The 23283-nt window shown below is 39.7% G+C and overlaps 1 protein-coding gene and 1 long non-coding RNA gene across 8 annotated transcripts in view; one reads left to right on the plus strand and one right to left on the minus strand.

The window, feature by feature from the left end:
- Positions 1-23283, plus strand: part of LOC142459670 (uncharacterized) — a 72313-nt gene that overhangs the window by 21076 nt on the left and 27954 nt on the right. The gene's annotated exons all lie outside the window — the stretch shown is intronic.
- Positions 3736-23283, minus strand: part of TADA2A (transcriptional adaptor 2A) — a 65081-nt gene continuing 45533 nt past the window's right edge. For all 7 annotated transcript variants that reach the window (XM_075561451.1, XM_075561448.1, XM_075561450.1 and 4 more), the window contains 7 exons: positions 20401-20444; positions 15413-15523; positions 13932-14003; positions 8857-8989; positions 8095-8138; positions 5518-5591; positions 3736-4729 (listed from right to left, as the gene is read on the minus strand). In XM_075561451.1, the coding sequence (XP_075417566.1) occupies positions 4544-4729; positions 5518-5591; positions 8095-8138; positions 8857-8989; positions 13932-14003; positions 15413-15523; positions 20401-20444 (664 nt within the window). In that variant the 3' untranslated portion in view covers positions 3736-4543. The remainder of the gene's footprint in view (positions 4730-5517; positions 5592-8094; positions 8139-8856; positions 8990-13931; positions 14004-15412; positions 15524-20400; positions 20445-23283) is intronic.

Consider the following 23283-nt stretch of genomic DNA (forward strand, 5'->3'; position numbering starts at 1 on the left):
ACAAAGATTTGATTTCTTGTTCTTTGATGCCTGATAACTGATCCCTTCGACACCTCATGATCATACAGGCTGGTGTGCTTCTTCCATGTGGGCTTTGTTGCTTCTGAGATAGATGGCCACTTGTTTACATTCAAGCCTTTAAGACCCTAGACACTATATCTTTTGATAGCTGGGCTCCATCAGCTTTCTTCAGCACATTTGCTTATGCACCCATTTGTCTTCAGGGATTGTGTTGAGGTGAGCATCATGGAATGCCAGTTTAGTAGAACTAAGTATTCTTGCATTGAGGGAGTACTTAAGTGGAAGCCCAATGTCCATCTACCTTAATACTAAACCTATAAATATAGGCACATAGATCTATTTCCCCATCTTCATTTTTATATTTACATATGTACATGCCTTTATTTAGACCTCTATATATTCCCATTTGCCTTCTAGTTCTTTCCTCTATTTTCCTTTTACTTTACTCTTGTCCCACTATCATGCTCAGCCTTCATTTGAGTTTCAGTAATTCCTCAGATAGTTACCCTTGATCATGCCATACCAGACCTCCTACACCCTCATCACTGATTTGGATCACTTGTTTTCTTGTCTCTGGGTTTGTTAACACCATTTTCTTTCCCCTGCCTCCCCTTCTCCCATGCCCTCCCAAGAACTTTCGGTCCCCTTGTTTTCTCCTCAGATTGTTCATCCAGCCTATATTATTTAGACAGACCTGTGGAGTAAGAACATGCCCAAAAACAAGACAGAGCAAAACAAAGCAACAAAAGAAAACAAAAAATCAACACCAAAAAGCCATTGACAAAAATAAAAAAGAAAAGCCTGTAGTTAGTTCAAGGACTGTTTGTTGGCTTTTAGGAGCGTTTTCTTTTGAGTCTGGTGGAGTGTCAAGCCCTGGCCCCAAAGTCTATTTTTGGTATTCCCTGGGGTCTTCATTGCTCTGTTCCCCTTGCTGTTCTGTTGCCTGCCTTTAGTGTTTTGCCTCGGTGTGGTGGCATCAGATCAGGTGTAATTCCCAGTGTCTCCAGTGTTATCCCCTGTAGGGCTATGGGTCAGTGATGGATGTCGTGTCTCATAGTGGGGCTGGTCACATGATTTTCTCTGTGCACTGGCTGCTCTGAATGTGGATATCGTCCTGAAGGCTTGGTGCTCTACTCTCTTCCTCCCCACTTCATCTGCTCCCATGTGCTCTGATCAGCTTCAGTGCTGTCCTCTGAAATAAATTCTTCTGGGGGGAGGGGCAGGTATCCACATAGTAGAGATGGTCTTTTGAGCATAGGAAAGGGTCATTGTGAAAAGCAGTCTGCTATTAACCACTACTCGCAGAGAACAGCATAAAATTCTAGCAGAAACGCTTTAGTGTTAAATTACAATGAAAAATTCCTAACAGTAAAAAGTCATGTCACTGAATCTTAAATTCTCCATCTGCTGAGACAATCTAGTTTACTGGGAGACACTTTTATTAATGTCATTGGTTTGCAAACAACTCTGTGGAAACAAACTGAAAGGGCAATGTTCGTTGAAAGGCCTTTGTTAGCCCTGGATTTTTAGTACCAAGAAGTGGGCTTCCCTAGGTGGTAAGAACAAATAAATGTATAAAAGCTAGTCACATCAAATATCAGCAAATGCTCCTCTATTATAAATGCAAAAGGAGACCAATTTAGTGACTCCTTTTGCAATATAGGGCTTGAACTTTGAGAAACCCACTAGGGATTCTCTATCTTTCAATTTGCCAAGCTGAGTTTATCAAAACAATAATCTTACCTTATAAAGTCTAGTCATTCAGATTTGCAACCAGTTTTCTATGCTCACCATGCCATTTCCTTCATCAAATTTGATTCCCCGTCAATATTTTTACAAATTTAATTGGTTCCAAGATTTTCATTAAACTGTCCTACCATCCTTTTGTTCCAGCCAAATGAATCGCTGGATTTGGCACCATTTTTCTTACTCCCTCTGCTACCTCCATATCTTCTACCCACTCTGTCTGGAACAGCATCCCCCTTCCATCTGTCATTTTCTGTCTCTCCCCTTACATCTTTGCTTGCAGACCACCTCTCCCAGGAAGCCCTCCTTAATTGAGATTAGGGCTCGATAACAGCTATCATCTGACACTCTCAATGGAAAAGGGATTCAAAATTTGCAGGATTATCAGCAGACATGTCACTTTCTGAAAACAAATTCCTCTTTGGAGATCAAGGCAATGCTTTATAGACTACTAGGAGTGATGATGGAAATATTTTCTAAGAGATATAACTAGAGACCATTTCCACAAACCACTCTTTTAGTGATTGAAGTCCTCTATTCCAATTCCCTCTAGTCCTGCTTCCTTTTTTTTTTTAAACTCCTAGATAAAGTCTGTTAGCAATACAGTTGGCCCTTGAACATAAGTCTTGACTAAGTGGGTCCACTTCTAGGCAGATTTTTTAAATATCATTTGATGCTAATCATTTCTGCTTGAGCAGCTCAACTCTCCAGTAAACTGTGTATCACAATAAAACATAATCTCTCACATTTCTTTGGTTTAATATCATAAACCTTGAATAAAATGGTGGGACCCACATGAACCGTCACTAAGTGATGCTGGGGTGCTCCCAAGAAACAGGAAAGTCATGACATTACAAGAAAAGAGTTGAAGTGCTTGGTAGGGACCCTGGCTCAAAGTCTGCAGCCGCCACTATTTCAGTATAAACGAATCCTGTTTCAGGACCATTGTAAAGATAAAGACAATCTGTGAAGTTGTTGCTACAGCCATGCCCAAATCCACTGCTATCACATCCATTCCAGTTCCCTGCAACCCCGTATAAATAAGGTGCATGCGACTGTACATCGTTACAGGAACAGATAGCTTCACCTTCCCTCGCAGACCAGCAGGCGGGTTTCAAGTATCGACCCTGTGGGTAGTTTTAAAGCCCAATAGTGCTACCAAGACCAGCGGGCACACAAGCCTTGAACTTTTGGCAAAATGCCTTATCTTCTATTGAAAAACACAGCTTTTAAATGTATGCAATATATAATAAATACAACAGATAATGTGTTAATTAACTGTTGATGTTATAAGCAAGGCTTCTGATCAACAGCCTGTTATTAGTGGTTAAAAATTTAGAGTGGTGTGTTGATTTTTTGACTGTGCAGGTGTGTGTGTGGGGGTTGGCAGAGGAATGCTCGTAATCCTGGGTTGGTAAGGGTCAATTGTACATGCATGTTTGCATCAGTCAGAAAGTCTGAGCCAATGTTTTGGTAAAGCACTTATTTTTAAATTAGATGTTTTGAACGTTGAAGGAATTTTAAAAAATCAGACAGTACCGATGTCATTTGTACAAATTCTGAAAGCTGTGTTATGGGCACCGCCGCTTCTAATAGAAATGGGATAGCTATGACTCTGAGTTTGGCTTCTTATTCTTGGGGACCAAGTTTCAGATGTGGTGGGGTTACTCAGCCTCATACTTACTGAGTCCCATCTATGAAACAGCTTTACCTTTGTTTATATGAGCAAAAATAGCTTTAGTGTAGGCAACCTTTTCACCCTTGAGGAATTGTGGATAGGGTCCCAATCCCCAGCAAAGCTGAGGCCAGTTTGCATCATTTCCATCTCCCTTGGTTGGTATCCTTAGTAATTCAGGGTAAGGGTGAGTTCAGGACACCCACATTAGCAAAGACAGTGCAGCAGCATGGGGAGGGCACCTAATCCCATCAGTATGCTTTAGTTACTAGAATATTTGACACACCCACAAATTAAATAGCAAAACATTTTAATCCATTAAATCTAAAAATAACAGGAGACGTTTTATATCCGGTGCCACCTCCTCACAAGCCTCCTGCAGATTACACAGTCAGACGGCGAAGTACAGAGTCAGACACGAACCCTAAAGATACAGTTTGGACAAGACCCCCCAGGAGATGCTTACCCTTCTGCGCAAAAACATAACATCAGTTTAAAAACTCCTTAAACAGTGGTTCTCAACCTTCCTCATGCTGCCACTCATTAATAGAGTTCCTCATGTTGTGGTGACCCCCAACCAGAAAATTATTTTCATTGCTACTTCATAACTGTAATTTTGCTACTGTTATGAATCGGGTTGTTCGACCCCCAAAAGGGTCGAGACCCACAGGCTGAGAAGCGCAGCCTTAGAAGGCAAGAGAAAGCTTTCGCATGCCCTATACCTCCCTCTTAAACAAAACAAAACCTCCAAAGTTTGAGACTCTGGACTGGACCCCTGTGCTTAACAACGATGGTTTAATTCTAGTTCTCCCAGCAAGGAATGTGAGGTACTATGCTTTTTGTTTTAGTTACAAGAGGTGTTGGGAATGAATGCTCACTCACATGTAATAATAAACTCATCTAGTACACAACTCGGCAGCACAGCACCAACAAGAGGAGTGTTTACAGCAGGTGGAGTAGAAAGTAGACATTAATACAACTCAAGCTTTCCTTTGGCTTCCTCCCCATCGTATAATGAGAATTCAACACAAAGATAAAACTCTCCAGGAAGCCCATACTGTCCTTCAGCCCACCACATTCCAGACCCCGGGTTTCTGAGCCTCAGGCTTTCGTGATGTATCCTTCTCGGATGAGGAAATCATAAATTTTCCGGGTTTTGTTCACGTCTATCTTGATCAGTGCTCTTGCCTGCGCCAGTCTCAAGCCTCCTTGTTTGTTGCATTCATTCAACAGAGCGGATTTGTATTCTAAATAGGCTCCAGGGACCAACCTCACCATCTGACAAAGCTGCAAGACACGGCAAATTTAATAAACATTAACATCTGTCATTTTCATAATTTAATCCAACAGGTATGGCAAGCAAAAAAACAGTGACATCAGCCACTAACTATTTATAGGAGCTATTGGGTGGCTGGGCCACATTCCATTTAGTGTCATCTCTGGCGAGAACACTCCCTACAGACAGACATCTCGGAAGACAAGGCTGGGCTGTGCTGTGGGGAAGGCCTTCAGGACCTGCAGGTTGGCTCAGAGGCCTGAGCTTGTCAGGAGCTACAATATCAATCCAACCATCAGGTGGGAAAGGCCTCAGGGCACAGCGGAGGGGGGTGAGGGCCCAGATTAGAAACTTCGGTTCTCGAGCGTGACTATTTCAGTGTAGAGACCAAGTAGCAGTCCCCTGCTTTTGTGCTTACATTTCCAACTTCAGAAGGAAAGGAAAGGCTGACGTCTTAGCAGATGCCACTCTAGCTGCTAAAAACCTAGAAATGTGGCTCACTTCCATCTCGCCTGCCTTTATTCAGCAATGAGGAGCCTGAGATCACCATTATGTGGATAAAGGTAAAAACAGTTAGCAATTCTGGGCCATTCAAAACTTCCTCAGACTGGCCTGTGACCATCCATAGAAATACTTAGACACTACATTCACTTCCTTCTAGTCCCAAATCAATCCTTATTGTTCTGAGAAGACGTACAACTTTCCAAAGCCATTCTCCTGGGACAGGTTGTGTCCAATGAATGGTGTCGACGGAATTCCCCTACACTCTCTCCCCTCAGACCCCTTAATTTTTTTTTACCTCCTTTTCTTTTTCATTCAGCTTCTCTGTGCCCGGGAGGCCAGTGAGGTTCAAGGGCGGTGCACTTCGTCTACCTAGAAGCACAGACAGAAAAGGGAACACAGATCAGTGTCTCCGTTTCTCGGCTGTAACTGTGGAGTCCAGTGCAGCCAGGCCAACTAGGCAAAGGACCATACGCCCAGCTATATAGTTTCTATTCGTCTGCTAAGGCCTCAGCTTAGCAAGCAGCCTGGGCACTTTCACTGGCAACTGTAATTGATAATCCACATGCCCCTTTCTCAGCCAAGACACACAGACACTCACAGATACATTAGCATTAAGTGACAACTCACAGTCGTTACCACGTATTCTTCCTAATCAAGTGGGAGACTACATTCTAAAGTGCAGATGTCATGGGGTTAGAAAAGGTCACACACTGCCTGCCTGGACAGTTGAAGAAGAAAAATAACAACTCAGTAGGACAGATATTCCCTAACTCTTGCATCTCTGCCAGCAACACAAGGCAAATGTGGTAATTAAGTACTATTTGCCTCCAGACCAAAAGCAGTCTGGAAGGCCAGTTAGGCCCTTCATATTTAATACGTGAGGGAATATCTGTTCCATGCAACGTTGCACCACTGACCTGAGAGCAATGAGAGATGACGCTGCAGGGCAGGGGCTGAGGTCAACTCACATACCAGGGCAAGAAACCCACGTACGTGGTCACTGTCCAGGAAGACATGCAAAGAAAAGCTCTTTTGCATTTAATGCCTGCCTATTTGGTACCAATGTTCAGCTGGGGGAATAGATGAATTAAGTTAAATAAAACATGGACGAAATATTAAGTTTTAAGGGAGTTACTTTTTAGGGGACACAGAAGAAGGGTGGATTGTTACAGGCTCTGTGAGAAAACAAGCTCCTTTATGTGGTCAGCAAAGGCCATACAGGCCCGGTGGTAGGTGAAATGCTCAAAAATGGAGATGAAAATCATTTGGTGTTTCACCAAAGTCCCCAGAGGCTAGGCTACAGGCAAAGTTGCTAGGTCCCTGGCTTTGCCAAGCCTTAGGCGGAACACAGCCTAAAAGGGAGGAAGGGTGGGTCTCTGTGCCTTAAACAGAGTGGGTGAAAGGGCTACCACTAGCCTGGGACGCAACAATGAGTGCGTGAGGTTGACTCAGAAAACAAAAATAGCAATGTCGCACTTATATCAGTCTGCTCTCCGATCTTCATAAGCCACTATTAAGTTATTTGTATTTCTATACGAAGACTTTTGAGGGGGAGAAAGAGGGCCAGAAGGAAGAAACGTACAAAATAGCAGTTGTATCAGGCTGGCCTGGCAGCTCACAAAAGCTCTCCTTTTCTCCCTTGCTTGAAATAAAGGAACACATGAGAAAAAATACATATATATAAAATAAAAGCAGAGAATATATATATATACATATGACCCTTAAAGACAGCTTTCCTGAGCCCTATCTAGACCCTGAGTTTACTGAGAAATTCTGAATGGGTTCACAGGTCTATTGTTCCAAGCCTTGCCAAGAACGGTAAAACTCAAAGTGGGTTGTCTTTTTGACTATTGTGCCCGATGGGTGGAGCGCGCATATGTTGTGGTTGGAGGAGCCGGCTCCCTGACCAGATGGTGCTGAGGAGAATGAAACCACGGGAACGGGTGGAGAAATACCACACTCTAGGTTTCGGAGATGCTTCTATGAGAGGGGTCTGGGCGGCACTGTTGGGTAAGTATTGGACTAAGGTCGGTCGTTCAAGTGTACCAGCTGCATCAGAGAGAAACATGAGGCTGTCTGCTTGCATAAAGATTTACAGCCTCAGAAACCCCATAAAGAGTATCCATGGGGAGTTTGAATTGACTCGATGGTAGTGGGTTTGTTTTGTGTTTTTGTTTATATAACTAACACCTCCCCTAGTTACCTGAGGCTGATTACCAGCCACTAAGGAGAATCAGAGGAGCCCTGGTGGTGTAGAGGTTAAGAGGTTGGCTGCTAACTGAAAGGTCAGCAATTCAAACCAACTAGCTGCTCCGGGAGATAAGGATGAGGCCGTCTGCTTCTGTCAAGCCTGGAAAACTATGGAGCAGGTCTACTCCATACTTGCAGGTTGCTGTGCGTCAGTGGGCTTGATAGCAATAGGTTTCTGAGTACCGGAGAGCATATAGTTTTAGTTGTGTAAAGTAACCTAAAAATAGGATATACCCAATGAGGGAAAGCTAAGAAATAGAAATACCTTAAATCTTTCACTTACAAAAACCTGCTGGGGTTTCTACAAAGCTTTTAATTTCTCCCCTGCAGGACAAATAAAATTTATAGTAGATAGAACCACAAGTAAATTAACTACCCAGGAACATTAGTGAAATAAAGAAGGCACCTCTGTGGCATTGTTTCTTCCCATCTCTGTCCTCCAATTCTGAGGCGAGCCCTAGCAGGTCATGCTGCTGCTGGAAACGTGGTGATGTTTATAAACTGGGCTGGCACTTGCTCATCTTCACTCTGCTGAGTCATCTCACGCCTACCAATGGGTTACCCCGCTTCCTAGCTCACAAGCTTCACAATAAAGACTCGATCTAGGCTGAGATATAATTACCTGAATTTGAAGTCATTGGAATAGAAGGACTCAGGCCAGAATCACTATAATGAAAAAGAGAGATTTAAACAAGGTCATATCAAAGACAATTTCCAAAAGCTCCTGTTTTGACTGGGTGCCAATTTTAGGTGGGTCACTTTGTTGAGACTATACTACGTTTTATAAGATAGACCAATGTACCAATCAAGGAAAAATTCCTCTTCTGAAGGGAAAACGCCACTGGGACTAGCTGAAGTGAGCTCCGAATCTGCGATACCACTAAGACTAATCCTTCGGAAGGGCTAGGAAGATGATTCGACATTGGAAACCATCGTAGATCTGAGGGATGCTGGGGGCGGGGGTGGGGGACAGGGCATATGGGTAGGAGGCTAAAGGGGAACACATTAATAGGTCTACATGTTTATCCAAACTATCATAATACACTGTGTCTAAGATGGACAGCTAAAACTTTCTGAATTCTTCTAGTTGTTCAATTATTATTACACCCACTTAGGGTGCTTGGCCATGGGAAGTGTCAGGAAAGACATGTAAAAGCCAGAGTGTCCGTGAGGGATTGTCGCCGTCACTCCAGATATAGATTCCTAAACTTATTAGGCCTGCTGCCCCCTTTTCAGAAAAAAGGAGAGAAATTACTCAGCCGCTTACCCTGATACTAAGAAACTTTTGTACTCTAGCCCATAATCCAGGGTAAAATGCAGTTAACTGCTCTCCTGAGTCAGTATCACCCACTTGGGGAAACCTTGCTCCAGACAGATTGCTCACATGTCAGCTTGCCGGCGGAGCCACTGCTGGCAAGCACTGCTGTCCTGGATGTACTGAAGAACTTCAGAGAGCATGGTGCGTTTCAGGCGCTCTTCCTCTCGTGTTTTCTTCAGGTGATCATAGGTTCTGGCACCTGGGGGTGTAGAAAACACCGTGAACACAGTGGGCAGCACACAATTTGTCTTGTTGATTTCTTAGCAAAACTTCTTCCACAATTACTTTTCCAAGGACAAAGTGTATATCTCCTAGTCTGAAATCCTTCTTGACACCAAATTATATATAATGCCCCCCTTTTCTAGCATTAAGAAAATTCGAGGAAACAAACCAAAAAGCCCCCCAGAAATGTATAAGTAACATGAATTTATATTCCCACTCCCAAAAGATTTTTAACTTAATGCTGTTGTATTTATTTCTTGTCTTCCTTTTTTCTACTTATGTTTATTTGTAAAGTCATAAAAGTGATAATATACCTTTTCTTAACAATTACATTTACCAAAATAAATAAGTCCTCTTTTGCAGAGGCAACCAGTATCAGGGAACCAAAATAATGCTATCCATCTTTACATGAATCTTGCTAAACAAAAAAGTTGCCTTTTCCCTCCTACACATCCACAGTAACAACAACATCCAGATTCCACTGTATCATGCCAGCAGGCTTCCGACTATGTACCAGGAGCTATTGTGAAGAGCAAATGCAGTCCAAATACCGGGCTTTCCACAAGTGAAAAACATTCAATATGCTAGCCTGGTTCATCTCCTTTAACAGTCCCCCTGTTAAAACACTTTAAGAGCCATGATACTAGACTGAACTGACACCCACAGGACTATGTTAAGAACCACAGCTACTTGTAGGTAGTAGGTAATGGCTTCCAGCCAACAGGGGTCTTGAAACAGGAAGAGGGAATAGGAAAAATCATTGCAACAACAACAGCAGAAGCTATTTATTGAAGATCTATATGCTAAGTACAGTGCTTTTTAATTTTTTAATTCATTTTATTAGGGGTTCATACAACTCTTATCACAATCCATATATACATCAGTTATGTAGAGCACATTTGTACATTCATTGCCCTCATCATCCTCAAAACATTTGCTCTCCACTTAAGCCCCTGGCATCAGCTCATTTTACCTTCCCTCCCCGCTCTGCCCAGCATCTCATGAACCCTTGATAATTTATAAATTATTATTTTTTCATATCTTGCCCTGTCCAACATCTCCCTTCACCCACTTTTCTGTTGTCCAGAGAGGAGGAGATCACATGTAGATCCTTGTAATCAGTTCCCCTTTCCAACCAACCTCCCTCCACCCTCCTGGTATCGCTACTCACACCCCTGGTCCTGAAGGGATCATCTGCCCTGGATTCCCTGTGTTTCCAGTTCCTATCTGTACCAGTCAGTGTACATCCTCTGGTCTAGCCAGACTTGCAAGGTAGAATTGGGATCATGATAGTCAGTGGGGAGGAGAAAGCATTTAGGAACTGTCCTCTCTCTAATCATCATGCCAACCCTATGAGACTTAGAAACCTTTCATAACTTGAACAGGATCACAGAACTGGTTCAGTGGAGTCAAAACCAAGTTGAGTCTAGACTCTAAACTCTTAACAACTGTAGAACACTACCTTTCTCTTTAAGACTTGGCTCTGCTGCTACCTCTTTAATCTCTTTAAACTAAGGTGACCAGACGTCCCGATTTTTAACAATTTGTCCTGTGTCCTGCTGCGTTTTGAAAAAGTCCTGATTTTTGGAACAAATACATGACAAGCTAGGGAAATGGCAGGAGAACGGGAAGGGAATATATGGTTTTCGGCTGCCATGTGGCTATTTTGCCAGGATATGAGTTTTATATTATTTTTGTTAATTTTATAATGTTAAACTTTAATAATAACAAATAATTGTTGAGAACTGATTATCGAGAACTGCTTATCAAAGTTCGCATTGTTGATCAGTTGTTAGAATTCAACCACCATTGTTTGGACTTAATAAACAATGGCATTTTTTGGCATTGGCAACGACGAAATATTTTGCAACTATCTCTCAGATGATACACATTGTACTGCGTGCTAGTGCTAGTTAAACAAGTGATGTCAATAAATCATCTATTCAGATAATTTAGGTAAGTAATTTATTTCATAAATACATAATTTTTTTTGAATTTAGCAGACAATATTCATATTATTTATATTTTATAGTGGTGGCAAAAAGTCTAGTGCCGGCCTTGAAAGTGACACAACTTACGTTACAGCAAATCCAGAGAAAAAAATAATACAAGTTAGTATTGTTATTATTTGGAAAGAAATATAGGATTAAAATTAAAATAATTTTTAAAATATAGTTACTTTACAACCATCAAATTAATTTAATTTATAAACTAACAATAAAATGTGTTCATGTAATCGTATACCTACTTGCTGTGTTTTTAAGAAATAAAAATACAAATTATATGTATTTACTAATGTATAATATAAATTTAATTTTTTAGATTTTTAACATAATGAGTAAGAAAAGAGGATGCAAATTCAATGATGATCTAAGAAGTGAATTTCCTTTTTTTAAAAAACCAAAAGTGATTACATGGTAAAATGTGAGAAATGTAATGGTAAATTTTCTATTTCGCATGGCGGGAAGAATGAAATATTAAAGCACTTGGAGACATAGAAACATAAAAGATATTTAAATACTGCTGCATCTTCCTCCAAAATACAGGCGTTTTTCGGAAAACAACTTATGGAGACGAAGAAAAGAAATTAGCATTAGCAGAAGGACATATGTCTTTTCATGCTATTAATCACAATCATTCCTTCAGATCTATGGACTGTATATCACAAGTTGTCAAAAAGTTAATCAACAAAAAATATGCCTGTGCTAGAACAAAATCCGAGGCAATTGTGTGTAATGTGCTTTCCCCTTATTCATTTTCAGAATGAAATCAAAATCTAGAAAAAAATAATCTTATATCCATATAGTATGATGAATCTAATCATAAGGATATAAAGTTATTTCTAACCATTATTAGATTTTTTTATTCAGACTGAAATAAAAATTAGAATTTTAGATTTCGTTTCTGTGGCCAGTGAAACTTCTGAAATAATTTTCAGTTCCATTAATATTTTGGAAAAAACAATTTAAAACATAAAATGATTGCATATTGTCCAGACAACACGGACACAAATTTTGGAGGAAAAGAGGTACAAAATATTAAACAAAAACCTTAATCAAAACATTATTGGTGTTGGTTGTGCAGCGCACTTAATACATAACGCATTCAAACAGCTGCTGATTTGTTGCCCGTAGATGTGGAAAATATTGTTATTAAAATATATTCTTATTTCTATACATACACTGTGCACGTTGAAATGCTTAAAGAATTTTGTAAAACTGCGGAAGTCGAATATCAGAAAATAATTTGGATATGGTAAAACGCGCTGGTTAGCTCTTTTGCCAGCTGTCGAAAGAATTTTGAAAATATACGATCTTTTGAAATCCACCTTTCTATCACAGGATAAATGTCCTAGAATTTTAGAAGAGTTTTTGGAAAAAGAATCTTCAAATATTTGCCTAGAGTTTGTACACAATCAAGCAGCTCTTTTTCAATATGCTATAAACTTATTGAAGGTGACAATATTTCGGTAATCGAAGTAGCAAATGAAGTTAATAATTTAAAATTTCAATGTCAAGAGCAGTTTGAAAATAATTTTCTTCCGTTAAATATCCATAATAGTATAAGCCAGCTAGAAGAACAAGCTGCAATAAATCGTGCAGATATCATGAATCACGTTACAAAGTTCTATAGTAACTGCATAGATTATTTAGAAGAGCGAACGATACATTACAATGATATTGAACATTTTCATTGGGTTACATTAAAACAAAAACTTAATTTGAATGATGTGCAAAAATCATTCGATCATATTACTCAAAATTTCCCATATAGTAATATTTCAAAAAACGATCTTTTTAATGAGGTATCATTATTTAAAAAATATATTGATAAGGAAATGGTTAAATCTTGGGCATCAGAAAAAATCACAATAGAGAACAAATGGTTAGAAATATTTCATCATTTTGAAACAAACCATGTTCCATACAATAGTGCACTAAGAATTGTGGACTACGCGCTGTCCTTACCAGGAACAAATGCTGCAACTGAACACATTTTTTCTACGGTAGAGTGTGGACATCAGAAAAATTACAATTAAGTGTTGAGACTTTGAAAGCCATTTTATGTGTGAAATATAATTTAACAAATTCTTGTGAAAAATTTCATGACCTATTAAACAACGACAGCAATCTAAAACAAATTCACTCAAATGAGAAATATGCCAAAGAATAAAATAATACCCTACATAATTTTTAATGGATTATATTTGTAAATTGTACTTATGTTGAAATTTTTAAAAATACTACGATACTATTTTTTGCGTTCTATGAAAATTTTTGTTGCTCCATACCATATAAACCAATTTTTTAATCAAGAACACACCCGGTCAATGGTGTTCCGCTTTACCAATGTTAAAATCTGGTCACCTTACTTTAAACCTTAATTTCTTCGTTAAATGGAGTAAAAGGTTCATAACTCATGAACCTATGATGGAGACCAAATAATATGATCTGGGTAAAATGGTTCGCAAAGGCCCTGGTGGATGTCAGCTGCTATTAATATGACTGCTACCACAGCCCTGAGCATGTGGGATGCTAACACCGAGTCAGTTGAACTTGGTTAATTAACAGGATTAGATCATGCATTCCCAAATTTAAAAGATTTGAAGCTAAAACCTAAAACTGCAATAAAAAACTATTTTTCTTTTTTTCGCAGACAGAACATAATCTTATAGCTATCGCAGCAGCATCATTTTCTGTGCTTAGCAACTCTTTTTCTCAGATAATACATGGAAGGCATTCACAGGGTTTAGATAGACAAAGTGTTGTTAGAATTAGAAAGTAAGGTCACAAGCGCCTCCTGAAAAAGGACAATGGGTTAAAAGAAAAGAAAAAAACCCACAATATCCCACATAGCAATTTCCCTCCAAGTGTCTGGAAGACACTCCCCCCTCAGTATGTTGCGTTCAGCATACTTACTACAAAAGTTGGTAATGCCGGCTGTCCTATATTCTTGGAGCCTCTTGATTTCCCTTCGGAGTTCAAATTCCACTGTTTCCCCAAAAATAATAAAGAGAAAAATTGAGAAAATAAAATTAACATGAATGAAAGCTGTTGAGGAGTTCCAGTAATTCTGCCTGCTATGAAAGATTGGGTCACTCCATTGAGGAAATCCTACTTGTTGGTAACTTTTCATTAGAAAAACCCACCTGAGCAGCCGTCTCTGGGAGACAGCAGCTGAATTGTCTCCCAAAACCTACAGTCAATTGGCTGGATTCGTTTGTCCACAGAAGTAGTGCACTTAGTTTTTAAACAACTTAAGTCTGCTGGTACTGTTAAAAAATTCTATACAGCCAACCAAATTCTTTTGTGAACTAAACAAGTGTCTGTTAGTACTTGATGTGTGGCTGCATGAGAAAGACAAATGTTCTGTGCTAAGCCCCAGAGAGTTTCTTTGTAGATTGCAGCCTTTTTTACCAGAAAGCTGTGTTTTTTGCGTCCTCTGAGCACAGAGCTCAGGTTGTGCTACTTGAAGCTATTATGTGCTACGGCATTCTAATTTGGTACTTAGAAGCGGAATGAAGGAAGAGCCTGTTTGGAGGTAACACATCAACTGGGGCAGTGAGTACAAAATAAAGAATGCTAACCAAACAGGGTATTTGGTGGATACAATCATTCTGACTCAGATGAAGCCTGTAATACTTATGCAAGAAATGATTCCACAAGGAGGGCAGGAAAGGTTAAGTACTTTTGCAGAATTAAACATTCACAAATCTTAGGGTGTTGGGCCAGGCAAAGAAAAAAACATTTAAGTCCATCTTGTTTTGAAATCTAGGCCTTATGGTTAAAATGTTGTCTTAAAAAAAAAAAAAAGACGTCTTAACATCTTTTATTTTAATGGTGAAAATCCAGTATTAGCTGGGTAGAATGCTCTGAGGACTGCTCCAGAGACGACGGATAACTCTGTCCCCACTCCGCAGCCAGGTGACCGTAATAGTAAAATGCATATGAACATCTGAGATTTATTTCAAAATAATCTAGTTCAGGGTGGCAGGGGTGGGTGATAAAGATGAAATCAGTTTGGGAATGACCATGTGTTGATAGCTCTTGAGGCTGGGTAACAGATACATGGGGCTCATTCTACTATTACCTTTACTTCTACATATACTTGAAAACTTCCATAATAAAAATCAAGTGGGAAAATACTCTAAAACTACTTTTTTATCTGGGGAAAAAGGTGAGGCACTGGACTTTTTAGTCCCTCTTGCCTACCCCAAAGCCCTACATTTATCTTATGATAATAAAAGGGAGCAAAGACAGCAATAACCAATTATAATAGTTTCACATAAAACATACAATTAACTCCCCCCCAAATCACTATTTACACACACACACACACACACACACACACACACACACACACACATGCACTTACTTGCTCAAGGCCCAAGACTACTTACATGCATGGCTTTCAATGAATTTGTCATGCTCCACTGGCCCCACAATCCTTGCAAATCGCCTCATTGTTTCATAAAGGTCTTGAACCTCCTTTGGATAGCGCCGTTCCATTACTAGAGGAAGTAAAAGCATAACCAAGTCATGGAGCATGTAAGGAACCCTACATTTTCTGCATTTCTTTTACAGTCAGTGGAATGGGAAGACACAAATGCTAGCCTCACATGACTGATCTATTCATGACAGAAAGCAAACTGGAAAGCTAAGGATGAAAACCACCAATCACAATGTTCAGTCCTCATCACAGTAACTACCACACAGGGATGTTGTTACCACCGGCCACCCTCTCCATTCCCAAGCACCCTGGTGACCACCTTGTTTTCCTTTGAAGATAATTTTACTGCCTCTGCCATACTACACAGTCCTTACCCCCAAAATGTAGAATGGCAGAGACCAGATCAAATCCAGGGATGCGCATGGTAGATAACTGGGGAGGAGGTGGGGAAAGAAAGAAAATTAAAGGATAATTTTACTGCCTTCACACTTTGACTAAGTAGTAACTAATAGGTCACATGATAAAACTATAAAAAGCTACATTATAAAAGGTTATGTTGCTTCCCACTCCTAGCTTGGAGTCTAGTCTAGTCTAGTCTAAATTCTTGGGTATCTGCCTGGAGATTTGAGTACACTTTTGAGCAAATAAGTGTGTTTTGCAGGCATGGCATCTTTAAAATATACTTTTATTTTTTAATATACAGTATATTTTAAAAAACTTTTTACATCTTTAGCTGTTGGAACATACACACAGCAGAACACACACTATGTCAACGTTTCTACTACACAGGTCAGTGACACTGATGACGTGTTTTGAATTGCACATTCTCCTCCTCCTTTTCTGAACTGTTCCTCATTTGAAATAATCTCGGTGCTTCCTACGGTCCCTGCCTAATCTTTTAGGTGACGACTGTCAACTTGATCCCAGATAGATAGTTCTTCAATCAGTCTAGGCAAGCATTTTTACTAGTTTAGCTACAGTTTGGCTGCTTTTTGTTTTGTTTTCAGTGTCAAAGTCCACTGTGTGTTCTACTTTATTTATTTTTAATAGTCTTATTGGCAGTCACCACCACAGTTTCAGAAAACTTTCTTCTTTCTCGTACTCATTGTTAGCTCGCCACTTTCCTCCCAACCTCCCCTGCCAGACCTATCTCTCTACATTTATCTATCCTGGATTTCTTATTCAGAAAACCCTTCACAACAAAAACAAGACAAAACCAAAAGAAACTCAACAACAATGACAAAACAGGAAAAAAACCCATCAAAAAGAAAGACAATATTAAAAACTGATATAACTTTAAGATGTGTCAAGAGGGAGATGTCAAGTGATAAATTGTTACACCTTTACCTAACTCCATCTGCCATGCTAACTTTACAATGCTGTCTGATGGCAATACCATTCGTATCCCTGGACTGTGATCAGAGGGGATTTACCAGTCTTAAGCCTTTGCAAATGGATTTTGGGTTTCCACTTTCACCCATATCCCTCTGCAAATGGGATGTTCAGAATTTAAGCTCTGTTACCATTTCTTCCTTCAGATTTGTATTTTATTATTTACAATCCTTGGATCACACAAGCTGGTGTGACTTAGTTGATGTATGGTTTAGTTTTCAGAAGGCTTCAAGAGGTGGTTTTGGTTTAGGATTTAAAAATAATCTTAAGGCAACAGTTTTCAGGGGTTCATCTGTCCTCCATGGCTCCAGAAAGTCTACAGTCCATCCATGATCACTTAAAATTTTATTCTGTTTCCCCTTTTTGGATCAGGATTCTTTTATGAAATCTTTGATCAAGAAAAAAAAAAGAAATCTTTGATCAAGGTATTCAGTAATGGTAGATAGGAACCATCCAGTTCTAGTCAAACAGCAAAGGAGGTAGGTACTCATGGAGACAAAAAACTACACATGCCACATCTTCCTCACTCTCCTTTGTCCCTGTCATTCCAGGGAAATAAGGACCAACTGCTGCGCCCTGCACGGACCCTTGCGAAGTTATAAGACCCTAGGACTAAACACATCATCAGGCCAATTACTGGGATGTCCTATGAACCCATGCACCTTCAAACCATGGAAATAAGTCTCGTGAGGTATTTGGTACAAAATAAGCAGCCTCACAGCTCCTCTCTCTCTCTTTTTGGGGGGGTCACTGTTGTAAATATATAAGACAAGTTTTCCAATTAAACTTTGTCCAGTCATTGTCTTTAACAGGAGCAGGAATGGGAAAAGATGATTAAAGGAGGCTTTTGTATTCTTAGAAACAATATTGGCCAAAATCTGTAGTCATTAACTTGCACAGAAAAACAAGAGAACTACATACACAATAATACATCTAGAAGATTCACCTAGGAAAAGTGTGTGATCTCTTGCCTGCTCCACCTGGAATCTTTTCCTACCTACATATTCTTAAGTGTATTTCCTTCACTCTCCATATGTGTCTTTCAACTTTCTCTTAACTAAGTTAAATACTGCAACTTAATTTATATTTGGAAGACAACTATGTCCAGGGTGGCCAGGGCCAGCAACCCTGGGGATCATATTGATGGACATTTTTTAAGACTGAGAGATATTGACAAAGAGGACGGGAAGTAAAACCAGTCCATAACAACGGATAGTTTGGAAGGATTGGGGACTCTGCTCAGTCACTTCAGACATTGGGTAGTTACTAGGCTAGTTCTGTCTACTCTGAACTAGATATAAGTATTAATTCATGGCACTTCTTTAAATGCGATCCTTTTTTTAGATGAATCTCTGCCTGTGCAGGAAAGGTTTTTGGCCACAAATTCCAGGAGCTGACTTGATCCAAAGCCGCAGACTACTTTCTCTACCAAAATTCTTCAAATTTTAAATCTGAAGAAGAAATAAAACAAATTTTGCCTACCGCATTACGGTCATTTGTACATCCAGTCCAAGGGCAATGAACTACTCCTGAGATTCCATTACCTGTTCCACTTCTACAGGCTCAGAAGCAACAGAGCTTCCCCTTCGCCCTCGTACCCTGTAAGGTTTAACAGGGTACGGAGACCCAACTGGCCTCTGTCATACCAGCTGAGAACAGACGTAGGTGAGAGTCAATGACTAGACTACTAAGAGGTCACAACTCAGCTGACCTGGTCTGCAAAGCTAAGACATTCAGACAGAGAGAACCTGCCCCTGGCGGAGGCTATCAGAACAAGACCGTTCATTGTGTACAGTAAGAAGAGGAAAATCAGATCCGGAGTAATTTTTGTAAATTTACTGCTCTTGATGAAGATGAGATTAAAGAGGCAATCCCATATGTTGCTGAAGGAAGCAATTTTGGGAGAAAGCAATGTAGCACATTTGTCAAGAGTTTTTAATGATCATACTCTTGGACATACTAATTCCAGTTTGGGAACTCTATATTAAAAAACAAAACAAAACAACAAAGCTTAAATAAAGACAAAGATTTATTCACAAGTAAATTCATCACAGCAGTATTATGAAGATTAAGACAACTGAAAATAAGTTAACTATATAGTAATAAGACAGATTAAGCCTTGTAATTATATATCTAAGTATATGTATATGTATACATATACAAAAAACATATTATAGAACTATTCAACACAACCCCAAAACACCACAAACAAACAAATAAACAAAAAACCACCACAATAATTTGAAAAGTGTGTTATGTAAGTTAAAAAAAGAAGGGGACATAATATGTCACATACATATGATTATGGATATTTATAAACTATGATTTAGAGTTTGTAAATTTTATATAAAAATAAAATACAATTATACACATTTTAATAGAAATACTGATTATGAGATCATCATTCTTATTTACTGAACCAATTCTACACTACAGAAGAAAAAGTACAGAGGCCTTGTGGTAGTTATATAATCTCATGTCAATTTGAGAGGATTACGAGTGAAGGGGTGGAGTCTAGTATGTCCATCAGATCATAGCCAATGAGGCCTCTGTGTGGGCATGGCCTTCTGGGAATTCCTGAATTTCCTTCTTGGAGGCGGGAGGCATCTCTCTCTCTACTCACTCCCTTGGAGACACTCTACTGACAAGACACATGGCACTATGCTGAAAGACCCCCATGCCCTGGGAACTGGAGAAGCCATGTGGAGACCCCTGCAAGCGCTGAGATGCTTACAACATCACTGGATCCAAAGACTTTGCACCCACTGGCCTGTGATGGTACTGCATTCAATGTCATTGCATGTGTTTTGTGAGTCCGAAGAGGACTTTATAGATTGGTATCGGACATAAGAGCTAATATCAGACTTTTGGGCTTGGACTGGGCTGGGTTGAGATGTTTTCTTAATGTATAATTTTAATGTATAATTTTCTTGATATAAAACGCTCTCTAATACACATGAGTTTCTATGGATTTGTTTCTCTAGTCTACCCAGAGTAACACAGGCCTTTCCTGCCCAGATTAGATATTTCCTGTATTTAAAACAATAAAATTTAAAAATCGTCACAGGTTATCACCATCACATAATGTTCAATGTAATTTTTTTTGTCTTCTACAAGGCAAAATGAAGACAATCATTTCTGTTAACTTTTCTGTGAAAATATTTTTACAACCGGATGATCAAGGTTAAGTCAAGTTTCCAAACCATGACCTGATCCATTTTCAGAAAATATTGTTAACATTCATGCTGTAATTCCTATACTATTTTTAAAGGCAGTGCTAATGCAAAGATTACTAATGACAAATCAACATGGTTCTTAGCTCTTACTGTGCACCGTTACCACTTTGAAGCCTTTCAAAAATCCAGCGGCTCTACATCCAGTCTCCAAAGACTCTTAGTCTGGGATGATGTCCAGGCATCAGCGTTTTTAAAAGCTTCCCAGGTGGTGCCAATGTGATGCTTGGGTGAACATTACTAACTGTGGTTTGTTTAAAACGACTTACTAATGTTGAAAGAAATTTTAAAATAAAGAAAATAGCATACTTACACTGAAACTTTCTAAGGTTGATCAATCCATGGTCTCTTATAATTCTAGAATGAAAAACCACAATAATCTATTATAATTATCAATTTGATCTTAGGATTTTCTTTTTAAAAATAATCATTTTATTGGGGGCTCACACAACGCTTATCACAATCCATAATACACCCATTGTGTCAAGCACATTTGTACATTCGTTGCCTCATCATTCTCAAAACATTTGCTTTTTAATAATCTGTATTACTGTAATTCGTTTCACATGTAGTTTTTAATAGAAATTCTAACACGTGGAGGTGGAACCCTGAGGTATACAAGTCTCTCCCCAGAGTTCTGCAGGTCAATGAGTCACTGGACCCTTTAAGGTTCCCCAGCATCATGATTTTCCCTCCCCTACATCAAAAGAGGCTCTCAACCAATATGCTATCCACAAGTGTTCACCAATTCTAAAAAAGTCTGCCTCTTAAGATGAAACAGAAGGGATTGTGTGTCCACATCATAAAAATTGATCTATTCAAATTGGGGAAATGACCACTGAAAACAGCCACTTAAGGTAAACCTATATATTCTTTTTAAAATTGTTTTATTAGAGGCTCATACAACTCTTATCACAATCCAGACATACATCAATTGTGTAAAGCACATTTGTACATTCATTGACCTCATCATTCTCAAGACATTTGCTCTCCACCTAAACTCATTTTTCCCCTCCCTCCCTACTCCCCCTCCTTCATGAACTCTTGATAATTTATAAATTATTTTGTCATATTTTGCCCTGTCCAATGTCTCCCTTCACCCATGTTTCTTTTATCCATCTCCCAAGGAGGAGATCACATGTAGATCCTTGTAATTGGTTCCCCCTTTCCAACCCACCCTCTCTCCACCCTCCTAGCATCGCCACTCACACCACTGGTCCTGAAGGGATCATCTGCCCTGGATTACCTGTGTTTCCAGTTCCTATCTGTACCAGTGTACATCCTCTGGTCTAGCCAGATTTATAAAGCAGACTTGGGATCATGATAGTACGGTGGGGTGGGGGGAGAAAGCATTTAGGAACTAGAGGAAAGTTTTATTTTTCATCATCGCTACATCGCACCCTGACTGGCTCGTCTCCTCCAGGAGACCCTTCTGTAAGGGGATGCCCAGTGGACTACAAATGGGCTTTGGTTCTCCATTCCGCACTCCCCACCCCATTCAATATATGATGTTTTGTTCTGATGATGCCTGATACCTGATCCCTTCGACACCTTGTGATCGCATAGGCTGGTGTGTTTCTTCCATGTGGGCTTTGTTGCTTCTGAGCTAGATGGCCATTTATTTACCTTCAAGCCTTTAAGACCCCAGATGCTATATCTTTTGATAGCCAGCCACCATCAGCTTTCTTCGCCACATTTGCTTATGCACCCATTTGTCCTCAGCAATCGTATCATAGAGGTGAGCACATAATGATAATATTTTTTGTTCTTTGATGCATGATAACTGATCCCTCCAGCACCTCGTGATCACACAGGCTGGTGTGCTTCTTCTATGTGGGCTTTGTTGCTTCTGAGCTAGATGGCCGCTTGTTTACCTTCAAGCCTTTAACCTCCCTGGCAGTAATCCCGAGTGTGGCTTGGGTAAATGTTAACTGTCAGAAGAAGTTTATCATACCTGGAATGTCTACTAGAGATTAAAATGAGTAATTTCTTAAGAATTACAGGCCTACAATATAAAACAACAAATTTTATGCAAAACAATGTACTGCTTTGGGTACAAAATTACTCACATAATTAGACTACCAGGGAGGTTAAGACCCCAGGTGCTATATCTTTTTATAATCGGGCACCATCAGCTTTCTTCACCACATTTGCTATTCTCCCGCTTTGTCGTCAGCAGTTGTGTAGGGAAGGGGAGCATCACAGAATGCCAATTTAATAGAAGAAAGTATTATTGAATTGAGGGAGTACCTGAGTGGAGGCCCAATGTCCTTCTGCTACCTTAATACTAAACCTATAAATATATGCACATAGATCTATTTCCATATCATCATATATAAATGTTTGCATATGTACATGCCTTTATTTAGACCTCTATAAATGCCCCTTGATTCCCAGCTCTTTCCTCTATTTCTTAAGGTAGACCTACTAACCATGAAAAGGCACCATGATTTGGCAGTGACCATTTACAACTGTGCATTCACATAATGCTTTGCAGCCATTTAAAAATAAAGACACACCCACTCCAGTGCATGTCTTAATGGAAGGGCATCATAAAGCACAAGAACAAATAACAGCCTTGCTGAGTTCTACAATAGTCTCTAGCTCCAGTTTTGTGTTTTAACAGAACTTAAGACAGCCAGGAAGTCATATGTCTGGAACCTTTGACTCGTACAGCAGTACTGACAACTAAGAATGAAGCTTCTCCCAAGAGTGGCTGAGCAAGCTGCTTCAGCACACCATGAAAGCTAACTCCAGACATGCAGAGTAAGCTGACACTGAAGTCGCACCTTGATCCCTCAAGAGTACCGCCTACGTTGCTTTCCTTCTTGCTGCTGGGACAGCACTGTGCCTGTCCTCAGTAACGTGCCTACACAAATACACACTCATATACACTATCACACCCGCTGCGCAAACTTCTCTGAACTCTTGCAATCTCTGTAATCCAAAGGGGCCCGGGAACCATAATTCTCAATCTCAGTGCATTATGAGGGCCTTTGGGAAAAATGGAATTGTTCATTCTATTTGGAAAAATTGAAAAGCTAATAGAAAAATGAAACTTTTTTGCAACTCCCTCGTAAATTTTGACCTGTTACAATTAGAAGGAATAATCGGGAGTCTCTGGAACTTGTGCAAAATTTCTTTGCAATTCTTCTAAATCAAATGCTTCTTATTGAGGGTGGAGGTGGAGGGGAGG

Source organism: Tenrec ecaudatus, chromosome 10 (genome assembly GCF_050624435.1).
Source record: "Tenrec ecaudatus isolate mTenEca1 chromosome 10, mTenEca1.hap1, whole genome shotgun sequence".
NCBI classification, from domain to species: Eukaryota; Metazoa; Chordata; class Mammalia; order Afrosoricida; family Tenrecidae; genus Tenrec; species Tenrec ecaudatus.